The sequence below is a fragment of the Populus euphratica genome, unplaced genomic scaffold (genome assembly GCF_000495115.2).
Source record: "Populus euphratica unplaced genomic scaffold, PopEup_1.0 scaffold73.1, whole genome shotgun sequence".
In the NCBI taxonomy this organism is placed as follows: domain Eukaryota; kingdom Viridiplantae; phylum Streptophyta; class Magnoliopsida; order Malpighiales; family Salicaceae; genus Populus; species Populus euphratica.
Window position 1 is genome coordinate 1194884 of NW_011499895.1, and position 26485 is coordinate 1221368.

At 32.3% G+C, this 26485-nt stretch overlaps 2 protein-coding genes and 1 long non-coding RNA gene across 5 annotated transcripts; all 3 read right to left on the reverse strand.

The window, feature by feature from the left end:
- Nucleotides 1–2139: 2139 nt before the first annotated feature.
- LOC105131953 (uncharacterized) lies at nucleotides 2140–4754 on the reverse strand. 3 transcript variants are annotated; one of them, XR_843521.1, is made up of 4 exons: nucleotides 4738–4754; nucleotides 4555–4659; nucleotides 2734–4075; nucleotides 2140–2642 (listed from the first exon to the last, which is right to left on the reverse strand). It is a non-coding gene; the product is annotated as an uncharacterized LOC105131953 (long non-coding RNA). The 3 variants fall into 3 exon arrangements; XR_843522.1 differs by having other exon boundaries at nucleotides 2734–3852; nucleotides 3947–4075; nucleotides 4555–4749; XR_843520.1 differs by having other exon boundaries at nucleotides 4555–4749.
- Nucleotides 4755–5698: 944 nt separating this feature from the next.
- Nucleotides 5699–8392, reverse strand: LOC105131954 (transmembrane 9 superfamily member 11-like). Its single transcript, XM_011035179.1, has one exon. It carries the CDS (start codon nucleotides 8025–8027, stop codon nucleotides 6054–6056), a length of 1974 nt encoding a protein of 657 aa, XP_011033481.1. The 5' UTR covers nucleotides 8028–8392; the 3' UTR covers nucleotides 5699–6053.
- A 7156-nt stretch (nucleotides 8393–15548) lies between these two features.
- On the reverse strand, nucleotides 15549–21521 carry LOC105131955 (uncharacterized). The gene is made up of 7 exons (XM_011035180.1): nucleotides 21215–21521; nucleotides 20907–21055; nucleotides 19676–20504; nucleotides 19204–19295; nucleotides 16679–16740; nucleotides 16531–16600; nucleotides 15549–16395 (listed from the first exon to the last, which is right to left on the reverse strand). The coding sequence occupies exons 1-7, from the start codon at nucleotides 21519–21521 to the stop codon at nucleotides 15730–15732; spliced, it is 2175 nt and encodes a 724-aa protein (XP_011033482.1). The 3' UTR covers nucleotides 15549–15729.
- Between the last annotated feature and the right edge of the window lie 4964 nt (nucleotides 21522–26485).

Here is a 26485-nt window from a genome sequence, read left to right on the forward strand (position 1 = left end):
AAAAAAAAAAAACAATTGTTCCCGTCCAGATTAGACTGTGAGTGTGCAATGATTCTTCTATGACAATCACCTTTTTCTATAATATCCTTGGTGGGCCAGATACGGAAGACGATTTGCGAATTGTGGATTTACAAGACAATTTTACTTGATGGACAATTGAAATCCGGGAAGTTGTCTCTATAATTAATTGAATACTGTAGCTGTAGCTTCAACTAAAGATAAGATTCAGAAGATACGTCGATGATCGCTTCCTTCTGATCCATGGCAGCAAGGCCTTGCTTGCGGCCTGCCATGATCACTAATCATAACGTGTTTTACATAGTGTTGGGACAAGAGGAAGGCGGGCTTGCTTACCGGCCCCCTTGCCGAGAGAAAGGATATATCATCGGAGTGCCACTGTGACTACTATTACAACACACTGTAAATCATGAAAAAGAGTTTGTCGCAGATGAATCTAATGATACAGAAAAAAGATTACTCTCAGAGCCGTGACGAGTCCTCACATGCTGCCGTGATTTGGCAGGCTTGGCTAGATGCTAGTGCATGTATTACATATATTAGCCATTTTTTTTTTAAATTCAGTCTCTGATTCTTATACAACTCTCCTTTTCAATTCTTAAATTTACTTGACCGAACATCATGCACGAAAGAAAGGTAAAAAGAGAGAGAAGTCTTAGCCCAGACAACTTGCACAACTCATGTGCAGAAGTTATGAGCATATGCCTTGTCAGTACGACAATGCATAATCATCAACAGGTATTACTCGACGCGCACCTAATTCTTTGTTGCAGAGGTTATGGGTGCAAGTTTTGTCACTATGATGCTGTGCAAACGTCGTGCAGACACTTACTAGAGTTACGCGGGGCACAGCTGATTCTCCAATGCAAAGCTACTAGTTGCACGAAGTGGGAGTACAGACACCTCCATGTCTCACCAATTACAAACGCAACACCACTCTATTTGACCATTTGACAGCTCGACGCATCAATCAACAATTCATTCTATAAGTTTTCTGCATGGTAAAAGTAATTATTCTTTATAATTACTCATGTATAGTATTTCTGCAACTTCACTCTCCATGTGGCAATTTCATACAACCAAGGGGTGTGTAAATACAATAACATACATAACAATCACAACTTACACCCTCTTATGTTCTTGTTCTTTACTATACATTATTTTCTTTATATTATTTACTAACTCAAGTGTCGGAGCGTCCCCTATTCCAATAAAATACTTATTTTATAAGAATTTGTGAGATACAAATCCAGTCTAGAAAAAAAATCATTCAAAACCCATTACACTAGTTGTGAAAAGGTTGGGAAGGTTCAAATACTGTTTGAAGTTTTTCCAACAACTAACATAGGTTGAAGGATGTAGATACCTTCATTTTTATTAACCAATTTCTTAACTCTTCTCAGAAAGTGTTTTTTTTTTTTATCCTATTAATGTTGATTACTTGCTTCTTCTCCTTCTTCTTCTTATCTACAATAGTCTAACGTTTGATATTTTGTTGCATCAATGGAGTATTAAAGACAATCAAGTATTTAATAAAAAGGTGGTCTGCTAGTAAGATTTGGAACCGCATCTGATTTGGGTTTGACATTATATGTACTGATCTTCCCGTATAGCCATCACAAGGTGGAATTAAAGTCTATTTTCCTTGTATCTGGAGTAAGAGTGGCCATATATTTCGTGTAAGACGTGCCTGTACTGTGAATACTCCATGGAAATAGAAAAGAGAAATAACAGAGTAATTTGGTGAAGGTGCTTGGCGTGGAACAGGACTTCCAACAAGACATTCTAGTTCGATGCAAGGTCCAGATGGCTTTAGTCTGTCTGCATAATAGAAGAAGGTGGCCATTCTGGATCGCAAATTCCACCCTAGCCTCCCCGTGGTTTGAACACGAGCCCTTCAAATAGAAATCCATGTCCAAACTCTGTAATCAGTTTCTATGGTCTTAATAAGGGGGGAACCTAAAGGCCCCTTTCATCACAAGATAAATAGCCAGAGGAATTATCAGGAGACGAACTGTTGGTTCTATACGTATAAATTGGTCAACAAAACCAATATACGTATAAAGTTAACACAATTTCTACAAGAAATATTGAGAAAAGAAGAAGAAGAAAAGAAGAACATTCAATACTTAAAAGTTGTATTATTTAGGCTGCCAGACAACATAAAAGGTCGTAACTTGAGGGGGAAAGTCAGACGATCCTCGTGAATACTACTATACTTCCCTTCACACATAAGAAGATCTTATTATCATATTACTGGCTGAAGTGGGGCTGAATCAGTTTCATAAATTGAAATAAAAGATATGTGATTGCAAAAAGAATTAATCTATCTTAATGTTTCCAACCACTAACGTTTCACACAAGATGAAACAAAGCATCCATCAAAAGGATCAAATCAATTTCTGTGAATATTTTCACTTCTAGAGTAGTCTGTGACAGCCAGCAAAGAAGATAATTATATCGATCATATATCAAAGATATAAACCTTGAGCAAACTTGTATAAGAACTTCAAAACTTGAAAACACTTGCCAGGTTAGACCAATTTTGCTTTATCTTTCTGCACTTGAGACAGGAAAGAGCCTATTTCTTGGAAGACCACTTCTTTTAGGTGGTTTCCATCAATCTGTAATGTAAGATGAAGCAACATACAAAAATTACTGCCGCAAATCTACAGAATAAGTAAGAGAAATACAATAACAAAAAAAAGAAATTACCTTGACCATAATGTTTGAGTATGTGGATAGGATTGATTTAGCATTTTTCTTGTATATTTCAAGACATGCCTTCACCTACAGACAAGTTGAAAAGTACCAAATACGCATGGCATATTACTTTATAGATGAAAAAAAAAAACGTTCAAGTTTCCAAACAGATACAAAACTTGCGTAAAGTGCTTCTTACAGACACAAGCTTCTTTTTTCTGTAGTTAGAAGGGGAAAAAAATCTCTTGGTACGCTGCTATAGAGCATATACAAATGCATACGATCTTAGGCACAAACAATTAAACAGAAAGGTATTTCTCAACTCTCAATAGTGCATATCACAGTAGAACGATGAGCAAAGAACAACAGTGACAGAGAGCATTCCTTTTCTTCAGTGTCATCTGGATAGGTTATAAGTTTTGCTTTAAGTTCAGTCTCTTGGGGGGGATTTTTCACGTGGTAAATCTTTCTTGTCACTGGGTCTAGCCTTCTACCAACACATCTGTCAAACAGAATTCCATCAGGAACCTGAGTGTTAAAAGATATATTTCATGAATATCAAGGTCACGCAGAGTTTGAGTTAGAAAATGTTTAATGCAAACCAAGGCATTATTGCAGAGAACCTTCTCCATTCATTAGAGCGTTCAACATTTAAAACATCCACTACATTAGGAGAAACATTTAAGAGAAAAACCACAGATGTAAAACCAATGTTGGCATTCAAAGCATGTGATTCATAGAAAAACCAACTACAGAAGGTTCAAATACAACATAGAATTTTGGAATTATCCTAGTAGGTTTTATGTCAGTTTTTATAGCACAGAAACGTACATGCATTTTGATGAACATGTACAGAAATTTTGTTTCCTGTGAAAATATTGGATTATTCACCAATGATTGGAGTAAATGAATTCCTAATAACCTCATTGGAAGCTGAGCACTATCACCGTCTGACATAATCATTAGCAAAGATAGCATTATTATTCAATTTATGTACATCCAATACGGCATAGATAACTGGCCTGACATTCAATTTCTCAAGACTTCTGCGTGGGCAGAACTATGCGGATAGCCATCTAGAAGCCACCATGTTTCCTTTGCATCATCATATGATAATAGGGATGTCAGTATCTACAAAGTGAAACAATTCATTCCTTACGTACCTGAGAAAGGAAATGATAACAAAGTAGAAGCTAGTAAATAAAGTTCATGGAGGAAATAGTACAGCTGTCACAATTTCATCAGGAACCAGACGAGCAGCATTCACTAATTCTTTTGCTTTATTGCCAATTTCTGTCCCCGCAGATACTTCAGCTCTTAGAAGATCTCCAGTTGAGATGTGTACCGATCCAAACTGTAAAAATCAATACAGAGAAAAGATGACATGTAATCATCACTTAGGCTGAAGAGAATGCGGCCTAAAAAACTAATTTCAGAATGAAATGAAATCAAGGAGCCAAACACAATTTCTAATCAAAGGGGAAAACCCTCTCCAGTTCATGTTTAATGAAGGCAATATATATCACTTAGATAAATGACAATCTTCTTCATTTTAATTCAACGGTTGCACATCGAAAACTAACCCTCTCCTTTCGCTCAATTCATCCCAGTGCAAATAATTAAAACCCCTTTCGTGCAATTCAAACTCAACAATCCTGCGCCAAAATGCAGAGGGAGAATGATTTACTTTCACATACCAACTTCTAACTTCAATGCCATGTGAACCCTCATAATCCAAATAACTCAAATTTTAGTGCTTCAAATAACCAAGTAGTGACCATAAATCAAAAGAATTGAAGATTACAAAAGAATAAAAATGATGGAAGAGTTTACTTTCTTAACAATTAGTTCACACTGAGAGCCTTTGCCATATGCCGGTGCACCTGATATCATCACCTTCAATGGCTCATTTGTGGAACAACTCACCCTCAATATCCCCTGCACGCGCCAAAGAAAACGGACTTAGAAACTTAATCCATGTGCTTAACAGTCATAAACCAGGAAAAGAAAACGCACCCATTTGCAAAAACACTTGCATGAAATTGTTTTAAAATAATATATATTTTTTAATTTTAAATATACAATAATACTTGTTTTTTAAAATATATTAAAATAATATTTTTTTATTTTTTTTAAAATTATTTTTGACAAAGTATATTAAAATAATCTAAATACATCAAAATATAATAATTTAAAATCAATATATATATATTTTTAATTTTTTTACAAAAACATATTTAAAACACAAAAATAAACAATAATATATATATAAAAAAAAACAATCAAACCTTAGGTTTGGAGTTTGTCCTGCAAAGGGTTGTAGTATTGGGGCCAAAGGAGACAAGATGGCGATGTGTTTGGGAAGATTGTCGGAAAGAGAGGGATGATGAAGATGCAGAGAGAGAAGAAAAAGGAGAGAGAGGGACATTGGTAGAGTGGAGAGATGTCAGTGAAGTGTCTAACATTGTTTGCCATTCTTGTTTGTCTAGACACTGAGAGATCAAGTTCATTGAAGAGAAGCAAAGGTTTTTGAGGAGGACATGGAGGTGATGATGGTAGATGCTTTAACGGATTAACGGACGCCACAGATACTCATCTTCTTCAATTTTTTAGGCCTTTTCACGTCTGACCATCTTAATATATTCATGAAAATTCTCTTCTTTCTTGAGCCTTCTTTGTATTCAAAGCTGATTGAATAAATTCCCTTACTGTTTAAACCAAAATTTCGGACTTCAAAATGTTTCCCCCAGTTTTACTACTATATTCTTTTAATTTCATGATATTATGTTTCAAGTCCTCTTAAATTGCTCACTTTCTACTTACAGCTTCAAAAAACCAAACTTCCTACACGTATTTTTTACCTAAAGTTGTTTTGCTCGGAGTTTCAAAAATTAGGATGGAAGAAAAAGAAAGGCTGGCCTCTGTGCATGGTAAATGCAGGCATGGACTCAAGATCAGACCAGAGACACAAGAAATAACATTAACGCATGACTAATGAAGTCAAATACAAATGACAAACATTGCTACATGCATTCGATCCTCATATAGAACTGAATGAACAAAGTACATTCGGGAAATCCCACCGACTACCAACTATGCCAAAATGATGAGCTTGTGTAACATGCTACCATCCCATGATCTCCGTCTAATAAAGAATTATGCAAAACTGAGCGAAATTATTGTTATAGTAAAACATATAGTAAACATTCTAGCAAAATAAACTCAAAGAAATGTAAAGCATGATGGACTTCTGTGAAGGGTCGCATTCATTTCTGCCCCAAATGATAGTATTGTTCTTCGAAGGGCCATGATGCTTGGCTCAAGAAAGTTCTTCAATCCAACTTCACTGAAGAGAACAAGTAGTGCACAAACCAGAAAGATGACAGGAACCCAACTGAGCCCATTGCAAACATAATTGCCAAAGCCATCAAGAGGGAGTAGCCAAGGTAAAGTGCTTCCGAGACAGGGCCACTCAAACTCTTAAGCTCAAATATGAGATAGTTTACAGAGTACAGGAAAATGTAGATAGCAACTGAACCAGAAGCAAAGAAGGATTTCCACCACCATTTCCAGTCCTCCACACAGAGATGCATGTAGGTTAAGACAAGAGATACTTCAGCACAAACCACCACAAGAAGGATGAAAACAATCAAGAGAAACCCGAAAACATAGTAAACACGGCCCATCCAGATACTAGACATGATAAAGAAGAGCTCAATGAAGAGCGTTCCAAAAGGAAGAGTTCCAGCTCCAAAGACCAATAGCCACGATGGATATTTTTGAGCTGGGATTTCCCGAGGAATCTGGTTGGTTCGAACAGGGTATTCAATATGAGGTGCCTTTGCCCCAAAGAATCCCCCAACTAGGGTAAGAGGAACCGAGATGCAGAACCACATGAAAATTAGAAGAACAAACAAAGAGAACGGAATGGCACCTGTGCTATGGCTACCCCATAATAGAAAATTCAAAGTGGTTAAAATTAAAAAGGCAATGCCAGGGAAGCAGCAGGCAACCTTCCAAGATACTGAAACCCATCCCTTCTTATCACCACAGCCAATTGTCCTCCAAAGGCGAACTGCAACATAGCCAGCTGCAATACCAAGAATCATGTAGAAAATTAGCATGCCTATAATCAGAGTTCCACGGGAAGCTGGAGACATGAATCCAAGGGCAGCAAACATTACTGTCACAACTGCCATCCCAAGAATCTGCACCCCATCTCCAACCATAACACACAATAGCCCAGAATTAGTTGGAGCACGGAAAACATCGCCCACAACAAGCTTCCACCCAGATAACTCCTCATTCATCTGTGCTTGAGCTTCCTTGTCAAGTTCCTCATAAAGGGTCAGATCCCGCCTGACAGTCCTCAAGAAGATGACCAGGACAATACCAGCAAGGAAAGTGATCACCATCAGAGAATTCAAGATAGAGAACCAATGGACCTTGGACCCCTCCATCTTCAAATAAGCATCCCATCTCGATGGCCACTTGATATCACTCTCCTCAAATGTAACCTCATAAGTGAAAACAATTGGCTCATTCTCTTTAATCAGCATTGCCACTGTGGTGGGATCGCAATTAATAGGAGATGGGTATTTCTCATAGGGTTTCAAGTTCTTAACAGACTGAGCATTATGCATGACACTACAAGGAACCACCTCAAAACCAACAACCATATACCCAGGAAGGTCTGATCCCCCACTCCCAACAGTAGGAATCAATTCCGACCCGTCTCCAGTTCCAATCACACGTGCTACATTGGCCTCCTCGTACTTATGAACAAGTACATTAAATTTCAAATGATTAAACACATAATAAGCATCCTGAAACTTAATCCCCACTGGATACCCCGTCCACCTCAAAAAATAAGACTCCTTCTTAGCATACCTTATCGCAGGCAAATTATCAAGAATCAAGTTCACCTGATACATCTCATCAATCCTCTTCTTTAGAAGCTTAAAGTGATCGCCCAACAAAGGATCGGTACGGCACAGAAAGATATCGGTCTCATTGGTATGCATCTTGAACTTGTAAGGTGAGTTTTCAATCCTATCTCCCATAAGAACCTCACCAAGATTTTCAGCACTATCTTTAACACCCTCTAAAGGCTTACAGAAAGGCAAACTATAATAGCTAAAAGGAATCTCAGTCTCAATAGAAGTGATTGAATTCACTTTCACTGATAAAGTATCACCAATGCCATAATTGTGAGGGTAACTACCAGGAAGGTAAAACCCATATCCAGATTGGAAAACCAAACAAAGGATCAAGACCCAGATCTTCAAATAAGCAAAAAAGTCCATTTCTTTAGAACTTTGAAAGGATTTCAGTCAGATCTGAAAGACCCAGATCGTGAAAACAAGTTATTATGCCTTAAAGGATTGGTCTTTATTGTTTTTTTCAGTAAAAGTCAAGATCTTGACATTAAAAAGAAAAAGATACAAATAAGTCTAGCTATTTAGAGGTGTAAAACACAAGAGAAAGATAACCTGACCTTGTACAGAGAGTGATGCAAAAGAGAGAAACGAAGAGAGGAGTCTTTAACGTAGAAGAATTGTGCAGCAAGCAGAGAGATCTTTGAGATTTTGGAAAACCGGGATCTTTTGACAGACACAGAGTGAAGATTGGAAGGCAGAACAGATTTATAGTATTGGTGTTGTTTACTTGGATAGCCGACAAATCTTGTTTTTCATGGATTGACAATATTAGCCATTTGTTCTTCTATCAAAATGTTAATTTCTTGCAAGTAAGGTTATAGCTAAGCGGTGGGAAGAGCTTGTCTTCTTTTTTCGTATCTGGATTCGAGTTTTATTGTATATGCTTGTTATTTCTGCGGTGTCTTATCTACTCATTGGGCTTGCAGTATATTCAGTGGGCCGTGGGGATTAGTCGTGGTGCGCGTAAGCTGACCCCGGACACCCCACGCAAATAAAAAAAAATGTTAATTTTTTCTTTCAAAAGGTTTGCTTCCTAGCTCAGCTTCGGGTCCTTCTTTACTTATATAATAGCCTTTAAAGATTTATTTTCTCATTAATTTTAAAGTTTTGTAAAATTAATTATGATATTGCAAGTTAATTTAAATATTTATATTAATTTAAAAAAAATATTAATTTATTTTTTATCATTATAAAAAAAATTACCCTTATTAAAAAAAATTATCTCTATTTTTTAATATAAAATTTTAAATTAAGTAAAATAATCAAATTATTTTCATATATATTAGACACCAATTTCTTTCCATTTCTAAACTTGAATCAATCACTAAAATTAAACCCAAATCAAGCTCTAAATCTAGTGTTTTTAATAAATTTCTCTTGGTTGACCAACTAAATACCTATATTTTTAAGAAGAAATGCCAAATAATAAATTTTTTATAGTGAAATGACATAGTGAAATACCATAATCTTTCCTCGTGTCTCTTTTTAGTGGATCATTTGATAACGGATCTCTAATAGATGCCAATGATTTGTGATGTGCGATAATAATTGAAAAAATAGACTGACTAAATCTAGATAGAGACTGATTTTGATGGTTAATTTTGAGTAATGACAATCGTAAAGAGTCATTGGTTGATTCTCATATTAAAAACACCTTGTTTCTATAAATTTAGTTATTTTTTATCCTGTAATTGCTACGTCACCAAACCAAATAAACCCATCTTTATTTTTGCCACCTTGTTAACAATCATTTTACCATATCAATGTAGACGAGGAAGATGACAACACTAAGCAACTCAAATAAGCTAAATCTAACTATGAGTGTTGTTATATTAAAATTATTGTTATTATTATTTCACTATGTTTTTAATATTATAAGTGTTGTCATTACAGTTGTGCTTTCTTTTTCATCTTCATTTATTAATGATGCTTATAATGAAGTTTCTTCCTTATCAAACAAAATTGATCCTACATTCATTGTTATCATCAATGAACTCCTTTAAAACCTCAATTAAGAAAGTATTGTTTGAGCAACCCCTTTACACCTCTCTATCTCTTTTTGCTTATAATTTTCAAGAATGTCTTTTTAATTCTATTAGAAATTGAATTTTTTTTCAAAATTATATGTTATAAATTTATTTTTTGTTTGATTTTACATCATTGCTTTTGAAGGAGTGTATGTGTGTGTGTGTTACATGTTTGTTAAAATATTGGATAAAAATTCAAGTTTTGAAATTATGGTATAATTATTGAATTACCATTTTTTATTCACTAGTATTTTTATTACACTAGAGATTTTTTAGTCATTAAATAAAATATAAAAGCAATTTAGGGAATAACTTACCTTTTTTATTGCTTTTTTGGCATGATGTAAAGTATTATAAAGTTCAGGATATAAACTACAATTTTTAAAAGAATAGAGGCAATATAAAAAAATTGACTAAACTACATGATAGTAAAGGTAATTTTTCTCATTAAAATGTTGATTTTTAACATCCCACTAGGGTTTTTTATTGCCAAATCCTTACAAATCTCATAAGTTTCTTTTATTTTTTTAGCTAATGTTTTTTTTTTCTTTATAAGAATTTTTAATAATAGTTTTAAGTTTTTGTTTCCCCAAATCTCTCAACCATTGTTGGATTAACGTTTAGTTGCTATTTAGTTGCCATTTCATAATAAAAATATATAAAAATAACGAGGATACAAGAAACAAGATATAATAGGAAACGAAAACAAAATTGTATTTGATAGAATTTATAAGATAAGTTGATCATCTAGTATCTTGTTTAGTGGATGATGGTTAACACATAATAAAATATAAAAAATATATTTTATTCTTAATATATATTATTGTCAAACTTATATATTTTAAAAATAATTAGTTTTTTTTACTTTAGTTTTTATTGAGTATTAAAATTAATAATAATATAATAACTCTAGTTATAAAACCTACATCAACTTAACATGTTTAAGAAAAGTAAAGGAATTAGGATTAACCTGGTCTAGTTTGGCTGATGACCTAAGTTAACTCGCAACTCGGTCAACTTAGAGCAAAACCTAGGCTAAAAACTAGATGATATTTTTTTGAAGTTTTTTTTTTATCAAAATAATGTCATTTTCATCATTTTTTCAAAAAAAAAAAGGGTTAACACTCTTGATCAATAATCTAGGTCATGTCTTAGATCAACCCCTAGTACTGGTTTGAAAACTATAATAATAATTACTTTATATTTAGTTGTCTTAGGTAGACAAGTTTGGAATTAAAAGTTTTTACAATAATATTTTAGAAAAAAAATATTATCTTTGTAACCATGTCTTTTATGCGTCTCCTGTTTTGGAAGTATATAAATTTACTCCAAAATTATTATCTCAGTAATAAATTTATTTTTATGTCTCAACTGCCTCTCCATTCCTAGATCGCGCGCGTGTGACTTAATCAACTCTGGATGTCAATCTGACATCGTCAATCTTTTTTATTTGAAATAGTTTATCTAATTTTTGACTTTAAGACCAACTTTTTAAAATCACATATTTTTTTTGTTCTATACTTTGTAATGAAGACAAGATGACATGTTCGTGCGCTGCCGTGAGCTATGAAACAAATATGTTTGATAGTGTTATAATTGTGAACCAATGTTAAACAAGTAATAAAAACTAAAAGTGTGATGGAGTCAATATTCCACGATGGAAAAAAAAAATTATATTGGTTATAAAAAAGTTAGAGATTAAATAAAATGATTTGTAGAAATCCATAATATTTTGTGAGAAAAGATACAGTATTTTCCTCACATGATTTAGCCTTTTGCTTCATGATTTAGCTTTTCTGTTAATAAAGAAAATACAAAACTAAATTCTCTACAACAGTATTAAAAAAAATCAACAATTTTTTTTTTAAAAAAAATCAATAAGAAAAAATATTGTAGCAATCCATAGAGTTTTTAAGGAAAGGTATAATGTTTTCCCAGTAAAATCGACAAATATAATTTTAAAAAAGAACATAACAAGAAAAACCCATGTAGGAAAATATTGTAGCAAACTATATTGTTTTGTAAAAAAAGTTATAATGCTTTCCTCACATGATTTAACTTTATTATATAAAGATAATTTTAGAAAAAAATATAATAAAAAAACAAATGGAAAAACATTACAACAATCTACTATATTTTAAAGAAAAAAATTAAAAAGTTAAATTCTCAACTAACTCAATATTAAAAAAATAAAATCAATAAAGATAATTTAAAAAATTATAACAAAAAAACACAAAAAAAACTATGTTAGAAACACTGTAGCAATCTACAATATTTTATGAAACAAACTATAATTATAATTCTCAACCAACTCAATATTAAAAAAAAAATAACAAATAATTTTAAAAAAATCATAACAAAAAAAAAACTATACGGGACACTATAGCAATTTACATTATTTTAAAAAATAAAAATTATAAAACTAAATTTTAACCAACTCAATATTAAAAAAAAAATAAAATCAATAAATATAATAAAAAATCAATATAAACCAAAAATAAAAAATATTATAACAATCTACCGTAAAATATAAAAAAAATCTACAATCTCCCCCCCTGTATATTGTAATTGTAAAAAGAGAGCACCAATACAAAACAACAAAACACGCCCCTCGTTTGGTGATCAGCGCACAAGACCGCCTAACTAATAATCTCCAATTATGCATAAGATGAAGAAAGCATACCCGCAAGAAGCAATAACATATTATAAATTCAAGTATGAATCTAAGAACTTGAAAGAGAAGTTTGTGGCTGATCCGTGAATGGAAGATCACATTTTCTCACCTTGTGGTTCCACATGGACAAAACTGTAAGTTTCCCTCCCCTTTTCCCTTCCCACAAGTCACGCCATGCGCATAAACTGCGTTCTTGGGCCAATAAAACGTAAGAGAAACAACAGCTAAAATAGTCAAAATCAACCAATTAGGCCAATTTTCTTCTCTCAATGGCATTGGAAGACTAGGAGTAGTGATTTGTTCAAACACAGATCGGGCACGTCAAGATATATGAGTAGACTACTAGTTTATTCCCTTGATTCTTCCACTAATACAGGCGCAAAATTCCAAAACTGATATAACCGTGAGTCCAAACAGAGTGAAAGATAGCTTAAGCTGCTGAGATTTACCAGAAAATGAAAACATAGAGGAATGGATAATCAGTAGGAGTATTTGGGTTTATGGATTCAGTAAATATGAATCAGTGGCGGTTCCAGCCAGGGAAGGAGAAAGGGTCTCAGATCCAGCAGGTGACCTTTCAGGGATTGCGAACCATATTTCTATGGCTGTGCAGATTCCATGAAAGTAACAACTCATCACTGGCAACTTGGAAGATGGCTTATTTTGAGGAGCCAAGGCAAGATTCCACGGGAATCACAAATACTTCCATGTTCTATCATCTTTTGTTTCATAAAAACTTGTCAATAAACAAACCCTAAAATTAATCTACACACGTAAAAATCCAGTCATAGTAGGGCACCTACACTTCATTTTCAAACCATTGGGCAAGAAGGAGAATTGAAGGGCAAGGAAAGTAATAGACGATCATACTCATAAAGGCATCTTGAGCACATGAATTATGATGCTCATATATTTTACTTAAGCACAAGGGAAGGGAAGATCAATTTGTCAGCAAGTACCTTTGAAACGATCAGCCTAAATAAACTATGCATCGTTTATTTACGGGGAAAAAGGGAAAGATCAAACTTTTTGCACCCAATCCCCGTGCTTTCGGCCTCCTAACAGCAGCTAAAGGGTTGACAATACCTTGGGAATCTTTACCCAAGCTCTTACCTTCAACAAAACTCATCCTGATTCCGGCATCATGATGATTATCTTTTTAAATCGGGTCTTAACATGAAAAAATATAGATAAAAAGAATAATTTTTATTCTTTATTAATAAAATAAAAAATTAAAAGTCGTCATTAGTATTTTATTTACTTGAAAATCTATTAATTTTTAAAAATCTGAATAAAAAAACATGTTGGGAATAGTAAGGATCTATCACCTCTAAAATATCTTATCTAAAATAAATTATATTATTGCTTGTCTTAAATAAACTAAAATCTTATTATATTTTTTAATCATTAGTCTGTTTAGGGTTCAAAAATCATCCTATTAAATAAAAAAAATTATATTTTATCAAGTAAAAACCTAGTCATTTTAAAATTAAAACATGAATAAAAAAACTATTTTTATTTAATATTAAAAATATATCTAACATATAAAATCGTAATCCTACATATTAAAAAAATATTTTTTTGTTATTTTTAAATAAATCAAGTTCTCGTAACTTTAGCAAACTAGTTTTTAAATTAAAAAAATATTCAAATAAAATTTGTTTTTGTGATTTTTTAATACAAAAAAATATATAGATATAATATATTTAAGAAAACCTGACCATATGCAAATTAAAATAGAACTTGTATTTTTTAAGAATTTTTTTTTTTTTTGTATAAGGATAACCAATTTGTTTATTATTGAAAAAAATACTTTACACATAGATCACAATTCCATATATTAAAAATTTTGAGAGTAAAAAAAAATAAAAGAGAAATCAAAATTGATTGAAAAATAAATCCTTAAATTTAATTAGAAATTAATCACGACCATATTTGGTCGAAACACCAAAAAGATAGAAATACAATACTTTAAATTTCTATTGAGAAGCGTTTGCCACGCAAGGCCCAAAAATTGAATTTTTTTTCTGTCAGGTTTTAGTTCACACAAACAAAAGTCTTAAGCTTTGAAGGATTAGCCCAATCACATGGACTGGGCATCCTAGCATGGTCCAAAACCAGAACCAGCCTGATCTAAGTAAAAACGCATGGGATTTTTCTTTTAGGATAACAAACAGGCCTTGTCCAAAGAAAACAACAATTTTTTTTTTTGAAGGAAAGCCTGACCCACAAAACGAAACGAAACAACTTATTTTGGTTCTGAAAGATTAACACAGCAAATTTAGAAAATTTTGCACTGATACCTGACATTGCCTCAGAAATGGCCAAACCAACACATGCTTCCTCTTTTTCCTTTTTATTTTTTATATATATTACCGCAAGCATACTTTTATACCAAAACAGGAGCTGTGGAACAGGACCAACTACAGGTTTTTTCCAAGCTAAGAAATCTCATGGCAATGTTGATGACAGTAGGTGCAAATAGTAAAATATCCTTGAAACAGAGCTTAGCCTATCATGTAACAAGTAAGGAACGGATAGAAAACGAAAGCAAGTACCAACCGCCATTCATGCATCGACCCCTTATCACTGCAAATGTTTCCCATAGATTTCTCAATCTTCCTTGCTTTTTGAATGTTTGTAACCCTCTTCTCCTGGGAAATCTTATCAGCTAGCTTGAAATGGTGATGGGTTGTCTTTTGCGGAGGTGAATGATTCATTTTCTTATGTCACGTGAAGGTGAGGGGAGGCTGATTATTTTCTGTAAGGGGCTGTTGCTGGAAAGCTGACAGCGTGATAACCATCGCTGCTAGGAAGAGAAGATGTTGGTCGAAGCTCTGTTTGCTGTTGAAGCTGCTGGAACAAATCTCCTGCTGCTGCTATGGTGTAGAGAAAAAGCTGATGTTGGACTGAGTTGAAGCTTATAGTGCTGCCTGGCGGAATCAAAGGTTTGGTCATGGTTAAAGCTGGCTGCTGCTAGAAGGGAGACTCTGCTCACGGTTGAAGCTTCAACAAGTGGCTGAGGAACACGACCACTGATACTTTTGCTCTATCATCTTTTGTTTCAAAAAAACTTGTCAATAAACAAACCCTACAATTAATCTACACGTAAAAATCCAGTTATAGTAGGACACCTACACTTCATTTTAAAGCAAATGGGCAGGAAGGAGAATTGAAGGGCAAGGGAAGTAAGAGAAGATCATATTCATAAAGACATCTTGAGCACATGGATTATGATGCTGATATATTTTACTGAAGTACAAGGGAAGGGAAGATCAATTGATCAGCAAGTACCTTTGAAACGATCAGCCTAAATAAACTATACATTGTGTTGTCCATCTTTTTTTATGGGTAAAAAGGGAAAGACCTAACTTTTTGCACCCAATCCCCGTGCCTTTGGCCTCGTAACAGCAACTAAAGGGCTGACAATACCTTGGGAATCTTTACCCAAGCCCTTGCCTTCAACAAAACCCATCCTGGTCATCATCTTGGATCCAAATCCTTTGGTGTGTTTTTCGAAAGCTCCGAAGCTTGGAGTTTTACTATGTTTTTCGAACTTTCCAGTTCCAGTTTCAAGAATTTGAGGTTTCTTCTTCACCGAGTCACCACTGATGTTGGAGAAGTCAACACCCAAACCAAGTGATTTAGGCCGCTGGATTGCTTCAATGGGTTGTGCCATACCTTGACCATCTTTTCCCAATCCCCCACCTTGTATAAATCCCATTTTTTCCATCATCTTAGATCCAAATCCTTTAGTGTGCACCTCAAATGCACCGTACTTCGATGAGCTAGTGGCATCCTTGTTTTCGCCAGTTTCATTTATCTCTTGAGCACCCACTGTTATGGTCTCAACGACTCCAGGTTGCATTACTCCACTTGACACAAATGACACTGGTTGATTAGTGTATAAACCATTTCTCCCAGAACCCCCCCTTGTACTTTTCTTCTTCCTATTTCTGTCTGCACTAACTGATTTTGTTTTTGAGGCTTCATTTACAGCAAAATCAGAATCCTCAATTCCAGCCCCCATCAGCTGAAATCAAAAGACAGAAATCATTAGAGAAAGAAAATCTAAAAAGCAGTTAGCAATGCAAAACCACTAAAAATGTTGAAACCAGAGCATGCAATTGCATAAAATGCATAATGCAATCACATGAAAATTTGGCACCTTTTCTAGACGAAGTTTATCACTTGCTGAAGGCATGCATGTGTGCTGTGTTCGTGTCCCTGTTACAAGGCTGAAAGATGAAAAAATTGTCAGCTAGTTTTAGCATCAACCTCAGCAAACATACGGAGAATCAGTTCATATTGGTTACCTTTTCTTGCCAGAACCTTGGGATCCACTATGCAAGCAATAACACGCTGCATGTTGTCGAACCTAACAGGAAGAAAGCTACTACCATTAGAATATTGTTAGATCTGATGAAGCTACTAACATTAGAATAGCAAAGCCCAAAAGCACATTGTATTATTATTATTATTATTATTATACTATAAATTAAATGAAAACAGGGTTTCACTATAGCTCTAGATACAAACACTATTCACGTTACGATAGCGTCATAGTGATGCAATTTTTTTATATTGTTTCACATTTCAATCCACAAACTTCATTTTTGTCTCTGTTAAGTCCTTGGATTGTGAGAGGTTAAAGAGAACATCACTGGAAAATGACGAGGACAGAAAATTCAGCTCACTACATTCCAGCCACCAAAAAAGTCAGTCTTGGTGTTAAAAAGCGTGTTGAGAGTATGGTTGTGGTTGCTTTTCAAAATGTTAAAGTATGTCAATAATGTTTTTTTATTTTTTAAAAAATTATTTTTGAGATCAGCACATCAAAATAATTTGAAAACATCTAAAACATATTAATTCAAAATTAAAAAAAAAATTCAAATCTTTTTGGAAACGCTTTTTAAAAGCACTCCCAAACAAGCACAAAGTGTTCATCTTGGAAAGAGGAGTTCAATGATAGTGGTTTCGCCCATCAACAATGCTAGAAAAAGTGGATTGATCTTTTAAGATTTTTTAGATCTAGATTGATTTTTGGTTTTTTAAGTGATTTTAAAGGTGTTTTGGGGTTTGAAATGAGATAATTTAGGTCTCTTACATGTGTTCGAGGGTTTGTTTTTTTTCTGGTCAAAATGGGCTCAATATTGAGTTTTAAAGGTCAAAAACCTTGGCCCTGATTTTTCAGAGCAGACAACATGTCATCTTTTGAGTCCAAGTGTGTGGGACTAGCCTTCCAAGCCCATCAAACTTTTTTTTAATTTAAAATAAAACCTTATTTAAATTAATAATATAATGCTATTTAACAAATCATCCAATTATATCATATTTTTTAAATGAAATTATGTCATACTTTTAAATGAGATTGCACCTTTTATGCTTATATTTGCAATCACTTTTTTAACAATTATAAGTGAATATGTTATAAATTGTAAAAAATTGCACATTAACATTCAATAGGAATTAAATAGTCCTTTGATTGTTAATTCTTATATGGTTTTCATGAATTAATTATTCTTTGATTTTTTCATATAGCCACATTAAAATTACAAAGATATTATTTTTTTTTATTTTTGTTTTTGCTTTTTACATTATGATAAGTTTTTGCTTAAAAAACATTACTAATTAAAAAATATATGTTTTAAAACAAAATAAATTAACAAGGAAATGGGAGTTTTGCCTCTAGAAATATTTTTTTTTCACTCCTTTATTTAAATTATTGAGATTCTTGCAAATATTTATTTTAATTATCTTGAATTTTTATTAAAATATAACTTTGTCAATAAAAAGTTGTTTTTCAGGATAAAGAAAAAAGCATAAATAAGGAATGGGGGTTTCAACTTAAGAAATGCATTCTCTTCCAAAATTGAAGATTTTCAAACAATTACCAACATTTATTTCAATCACCATATAATTAAATAAAAATGAACTTTGAAAATCACTATGAAGCATGTGCCGGCCTAAAAGCTAGAAAAATATATTCCAAAAAAAGGAGGGGAAAAATCCTTGCTAATTTGTTAATGAATCATAAAAGACTATAATCAGTAAGACAGAGAAAACAAATTTCCATACCTGGAAACAATCCCGTTAATGCACAGGCTGAAAACAAAACATATCCACTTCATCCAAAACAATCTGCCCTAGTTTCCACAATTTAAAACGGACAAAAGAGAAAAAAAAGATGGTCACTAGTTCTTTGCTATTAGTTATACTTATTTTTGTGATTGGTTATACTTACTAGATCAGCTCAGAATAATTCATTGTTGATAAATCCTAACAAGAAGGCACGTGGCATTATAAACTACATGAAAAAGCACGAACACTATTAATCTCCCTAGCTTCATTAGCATATAGACAAAATCAAGTCTGATACTATACTTGAACTTGAGATCATTTCCATGGCTACAGGCTTTTCTTTAAAGGAAAACTATCAGAACACCATTCTTATTAATCTTTATACAGATTTGGAAACTTCTACCATGTTTTGTTAGAAGGATGGACAACAGCATGAAATAACAAAGCAAGAAGAAGGGAAACATGTGAGAAGTGAAAGATAACTGTTCCCACTGGTCTTGTTTAGGTAGTATAGAAGAGGAAGCAACCATACTTCCCATTTCCAATCAAACAAAAACAACACCAGATCTTGGTAACATCTCATTCTAAGTGGGTAATGCTTTGTAGTCACAAAGATAAATTCTTTTTCTTTTTTTGTCCTTTTCTTTTTTATGGCTACGCCTGCAAACTAAATGGCACTGAATTACACTGTTAAACGTTATTTCATTCTTTCAATCCCATTTATTAAATGGGACAATCAATCAAAGGAGGATTCATTTACCTTATTTATCTTGTCCAGATCAACTCCCTGGCTCAGCATTCTCTGGTGATGCTTGACAGCAATCATTTCTTTACGATGCTTCTTTTTTTCACCTGATTGGTTAGCAGGTTAGGGCAAGCAAAAAAGTTAGTTGCACCCATTCATATCAGTTTCCAGAGAAATCAAAACATCAGAGAAGAATAACTTTCTAACTTCAAGAAACTGAAGCAACCACCTTGCCAGCATTATTTTGATAATCCAGAAGCAAAATAAGGTAAAACGGATTCTAGAGAGACATGCACATGCGTAAACATAAAAGCATGTGCACAGCATGCTCACACACGAGGACAAAGTAGGTTATTCAATCAATCCCACTACTGGCTATCATACAACACTTACTTGGATCACAACACCCCCCTCCCCCTTCTCTAAAGTACAACATGCTAATGTGGAATGCTATTAACCAGGATAAATGCAGATGAGCAAACATTACCAGGAAAATTTCTGGAGTTTTTACTCCTTTGAGAAGACAAGCGTGCAACATGCTTCTTTTTGGCAGAGACTGTTCTTGGATCCTTTACATGCATAAAATGATCCAAATCTTGAGACATATCTCTGGCAGATGAAGCATGGTTCTTTTTTGATTGAGGTTTCTTCATACCATATCTTCTAGACGCCTCCTGGAGGCCAATCCCACCCAACTTCTCTAGAGTCTCATCAAAGCAACCACTAGAAGAACTATCCTCTTCTGAATCATCCAGAACATTTTCTAGCAACCATTTGACATCTAATATGTTGGAGCTGCCTCCAATTCCTTCCAAGTAATCTTCTGCAACATCATCATCAACATCCAATTCACTATTAGATGCGTCTTCAGAGTCATCACTTTGAGACAGTTCAACTCTTTGAGATTCAGAGCTTTCATCGAGTGACTCCCCATCACTTCCCCCATCAGAAATATCTTGGGTGAATAATTTCATGCCTCCAATTGACAAAAAGGCTGAATTTTTCTTCGGAGAAAATACTGCAGTCAGCATTTCTTCACCTGCCCTGCAGTTAGCAGTATCATCAGAATCCATTTCTTCCTCTTCCATTTGCTTCGAGGATGATTCAGCACCTGGGGTTGCCTCAAATTCTTCACAGAACCCCAATTCCCTATGTGAGCTCTCGCCAAGCAGAAAATCTGAACTGTATTCGTAAGTTAAATTCAAATTACAGGGCTTCAGAGTCTGTGTTTCATCTAAATAAGCAACAATATGTGTCTCCTTCGAATCCACCAAAACTATAGGTTGCGACACATCCATATCTCTGCTGGTACCCTCCTATAAATGAAGGGGAAAAAAAAAGACAGAATAACTCCACAAGTAAAATCGTTTTACCAACTTCCCAATCTGTTCACACAATAATTAAAAATCTTAAACAAAATGAAAGCTTCTGGCTTTACATATCTCGCAGTGACAGTATGCCACATACTTTTTATTAAAGGGAGAAACTTTTCTCAAGCTCCATTCAAGTAGATAGAGGTTTAGGTGAATTTTACAGAAAGCACATCATTGAAACCCTAGACCAAAACCACAGAACGAAAAGGAGGCATGGTTAAAAATGCTAATCACTCCGATTCTAAATTGAAACCCGATTAGGAGTTTGCCGGATAGTTCTCTTTATCCAGTCTACTCATACATGTTCCATATAAATAGCTGGAAAGCAAATCCTAGTAAAAATACCTGAACATCAAAACAAGGATAGTTGTATCCAAAAGCATTTTCACTGGCTTTACGCGGTGCATTCTTAGAACCCGAACACGCTTTTCCTTGATTAGAATTTCCCGGTTTCGAACCCGACTTGGAATTCGATTTCACATTACTACTTCTTCCTGCAAGTCAACACCAAAAAAAATCCAAAAAGAGAGAGAGAGAGAGACCCTAATTCAGGTAAAAAATTAAGTTCAAATGAACTTAGAAGTTTTGATCTTTCCTAACAAAAATACTCCAAAAAAGAGAGAAAAATGAATAGAGAAAAAGAATCAGGGGACCTGAATGGATAGGGGACCAATCCGCCAAGACTCCGCCTTCCACAAAGAGAGAATTTCGAAGTTCTTTCGATCTTCTTCTGCTCCTACTGCTGGCCCCACTGTCTTTTCTGATGTTTCTGTTATCGATTTTTTTATTTCTGTTTTTGTTGTTGTGATTGGATCTCCTCTTACCTCCTCCTGCCATGGCTGCTGTTTCGATCTTCTCTCGCTGCTGCCTTGCCGATTGAAGAACAAGAACACCTTTTTTTACACCGTTACAGAGGGTGGTCTGGTCTGGGCCGTTACAGACAGTGTTGTGTGGGCCCATTCAGATAGAGGGCTGACTTATTCGGCCTTTTAGTTGAAAGACCATCAGATCTCGTGAAAATTTTGCAAATGATTAAAAAGTTTAGCTTGATTTGATTAAATGAATTATTCGAATTTTTTGGTTTTTTATATTAAAAAAAATCAAATGAATCTAGACCTTTTTATTTTTTTTATAGATTTTTAAGTTAAAAAAATTAAACATGGGTTATATTTAGTATTCTTTTTCAAAACAAGTCTCATACTTAATATAAGGATTCTCTTATTTTTAAGTTGATAAAATGAGAGAATAATGTACCTGAAAAGAAAAATAAAGAAAATAAAATGAATATAGATGTACAAGAAGGATAACTAGAGTAGCTTTCTATAAGTCTATTTGGGGGTATGATTACAGTTGCTTTTTAAATAATTTTTTCATTTTAAAATGCATTAAAATATTTTTTTTTATTTTAAAAATAATTATTTTTAAGATCAATACATCAAAATGATTCAAAATATACAAAAAAATTAATTTTTTTAGGAATGTGGTTTGCACAGCGTTCCTAAATATTCTCTATATGTGATTATGTTGTTCAATTATACTCCATACCTACTGAAAACTTATCATACATATAGCATCATCATTTATCTTATTTTTTATTTGAGTCATTATTTATATCACCTTCTAGCAAAACTCTTTACATTCATTGATGTTATGTCTCGTTACTTTGTGGAATCGATAAAAACTATCACTCTTTCTTGAACTTGATTTATTTTTTTGTTAGTAAATACTCGACTTGCACTAACATGTCATATAACCTATCCATAGTTACTTTTAAAACCTTTTTTTTTCTTTTAAACTTCACAACATTTACTCCCCCACAACTAAAAATATAATTAGGCAAGAGATTGGAATTGATATTGGGGATATCTTGAAAGACTATCCATCTTATATTGAATAATTGCAAGAACTTCCTCGCAAATGTCGAGGAAGTATCAATATTATGGCTAGGATTTTCGGTAGAGTACTCACATGTTAGGTCTAGTTTGTACCAATTTAAAAAAGAAGGCTTTAGTGGTGAAAATGGAAGATGGGCCATATGACCTACGTTTAGAAGTTTTGTATACATTTCTTCTAACGGTATGAGTAAAGCTAAGAGATGTTCTTGGTTTTCTTGGTAGGCCCTCATTGGACTGTTTTCGCCTTGGTTTTCTAGCATGTTAATAGAAGGCTAAAATAGCATTTGAGAAGTTAGAGATTAGAGTGCCACTTCATTCCTTTCTTTGCTCGATTTTTCAAACCCATTCATTTTAAAGATTGATGTAAGTGATTTTGAAATAAGTTGTGTTTTTTCAATAGAATAAGCCATTAGCTTACATTAGCAAGATTTCAACTAAGAAGCATTTATGATTACTTTTCTTGCAAGCAACTTAAAAATGAAGGTATTACTTGGAACATGAAAAGTTTATTATTAAATTTAATAATGAGAGCTTGAAGTACATGTTGGACTAAATGATTCACTCTACAATTTAGAAAATGGGTTTAAGTAATTATAAGGTTTGAATTATGAGATTCACTATAAAAATGAAAAAAATTATATTATTGTGGATGCATTTTTAAAAAGGGAAGATGAAGAATACTACTTGGCTATAAGTATGATAGTTGCCAAGTGCATTAAGGAGGTATTGTCTATGAAAAAGATGAGTTGATTAAAGAATTAATTAATGTTATTTTATTGGATAAAGTTGTATATCTAAAATATAAATATAGAGATACAACTATGAGATGTAAATAAATAATTTATATTACAAGTTCTAATTTTATAAGAAATATCTTGATTTAAAAGGTGTAAGAGAGCCTTTCAGATAATTATTTAGGTATGTATTATACATATAAAAAACTTAAACCTCTTTTTTGAAAGGCTAAACATGTTATTATAATTATATTGAACATTCTATAATTACATCTTTTTTGAAAGGCTAAACATGTTATTAATTCAATTAAGGGATAATTATATTGAACATTCTATAATTATAAAATAACTAAATTACCCTTATATATATATATATTATATCTCAAAAACTTACAAACCTAATCACATCTAGAAAAAAAAAATCAAACCATATTTTTCTTTATTTTTCTAAATTCTAAACCATCAATCAATGAAATTAATCCCTAAATCATAAAGCTTTCTCATTTTTTTTTTTGTCTTACCTTCCTTTTTAAATGTCTTGCTTTCTAGTCTTTTGTTGACCAAGTTTAACCCATCATAAATTGATGCCATAATCACAAAAATCTTTTTTTTTTGACTAATTTAGCTTGGAGTTTGTTAATATCATGTTTGATCCGTTTCAACAACAACATAAAATTTAGAATACCAACAAATAAACTTGTATTAAATACCTTAACTTCAAAATAATAAGAAATAAATTTATATTATAAAACCATAAAATTTTAAAAATCCATATCATAAAATTCATATTAAACAAACTTATATTATTAATCCATATAAGTTTGATTTTTTTTTATACTCTTAATTATTTTACCATGGTGTTTTGCTTGTTTTAAACATAAATCACACTTTCTATCTCTTTTTAATCTCCCTTCCCTTTACCAACTTAATCTTGTAATCACACCACCTCCTCACGTAAACCTAGAAAATGAAACCTACAAAAAAGAAGTATGAAAAAAAAACAGCCAAATCTCCATCCTTAACAACTTATAGACCCATCTTCTCTTTCATAGATGGGTGTTCTTATATTCCTAGTAGTATTGTGGCAACTAATAATAAGAAAGGTAAGATTATTTTTTTAATTCTAGGGAGTGATGTATTTTTTTTATTATTATTATTATAAGTGAAGGGAGTTACATAAAATAGAGAGCTTATATATGTATGTATGTAGACATACATACATACATACATAAATTTATGGGTTATAGGTTTTTTTATATATGAAAATCTTAATAAAAAATTATATCATATCTTTCAGCAATTCAAGAAAAAACCAAGGATAAAAGGGCGAGGATGTGGCTAGTATTTTTTTAAAAAATAATTGATGAAAAAGTTATAATATTTAATATAAGAATTTTTTTAGTCATTAATTAAAATATAATGATAATTTTATAAGTAATTCAATTTTTTTTATTGATTTTATTTTTTGACGCGTCATAGTGTAGATGTAAAATATCATAAATGTATAAACTCTAAGATTTAAAGTGTAATTTCTAAAAGAATTGAGGCAAAGTAAAAAATGAGAACTATAGAATGATCAATGTAATTATGTTTTTAAATAATTTTTTAATTGTTATTTTTTTATTTGTTGTTAAATTTTCATTAGTTATAGTTGGTTAGCTATGAGTGATAATATGTTTGTTTTGTATTGAATAATTTTCTTTAGACTACTAGTTGCTCTGTGGGATGACATTATGTGATTGGTCAAGCTAATTTTAGCTAGAAGTTATTATAACCATCATAATTCACAATTATTAGGACATCAAGATAAATAATCAATAAGTTAAAATTGACTTCTCTCTCTTTATTTTCTTGAGAAATAAACATAAATATTTTAAGAAAACATTTCATTGTCTAGCACCTATCAATATTTTTTCCTTAGTACAATGTCAAGTTGTTGTAATTATTAATAAAAATGAAAAGAAATTCTTAATTGTAAACCTTCAATCAAAGAATTAGATATGAGATAACTCATGCAACCATGACTAACTTTCTAGTTTTAATCTGAATTTTTAATTTTCTTATAATTTTTATTTTAAAGAACTTTATTTATTTTTACTATAATCTTAATTTAATTTATATAGTACCAGTATTTGGTTGAACACAAATCAAATTGAACTCACATACATAAATAATCAAATCAAATTTAATAACAGTTATAAAACTCATGTGTATGCGTGTGTACATACATACATGCAATAACAGTTATAAAACTCATGTGTATGCATGTGTACATACATACATGCATGCATGCATTATAAAGAATTGAAATCTATAATTAAAATTGAAGATTTTATAAAAGAAAAATTATTAATTATAATCTCTGATATTGAATCTAAATCTAAACAACAATAAGAAAATATATTTATCGGGTACAAAACAATTCATCTTAAACTATATATTTAGAAAAAATAGAAGAAGATTAGGTAATAACGATGTATATATTAAGTTTTTCAAAACACATAAACACAACATAAACAACAAATTTTAAAAAACAAAGTGGGATTCCTAAAAATTTCTTTAGAAAATTTAGGGTCCCAGCCAAGCTTTTGGGTTTGATATTTGAAAGGAATTCATAGCTCTTGAACTTGATGTTGCAGCCAAACTCATTTAAACTTGGGTAAGTTTAATATTATTATTGATATTAAAAATATTATTATTTTTATTATAATTAATATTATTAATATAATAATTAAAAAATTGTAAAAAATTTCATTAATATTAAAAAACAACCATAGATTTGATTTAAAGGATAAAATTTAAAATTAATAATAATAATAATAATAAATTTAAAAAATATTATTAATAGTACTGGTCTTGCAGCCTCGTCTAGTCCAAGACACTTAGATCACGCATCCGAATCTAAACTTGCACAAACACGAACATACTATTATTGATTCCATAAAATTCTTTCGAAGATGAATAATAAATTTGAAAAAAATATTATTAATATTATTATTAATCCATTGGGCTTTGCAGTTTCGTCGGAGTCCGACACTTAGGTCAACCATCTAAATTTAAAATTAGGTGTAATTGCAACGCTAAATCTAAAAATATTGAGTTTGGCTGCAATTCCAAGCCTAATAGTTTTAGATCTTCTTTTATATACATATTCAATTCTCTTTGGTTTTAGAATTTTTTGATATTTTTTTATTAAAAAAGCCATCTAACTACTACCCTCTAAAATTATTCATGGTTGGACATGTTAGATTCGAAAGAATTTCAAACTCTTTGTTGGGATTGAGCATGTTCTCCA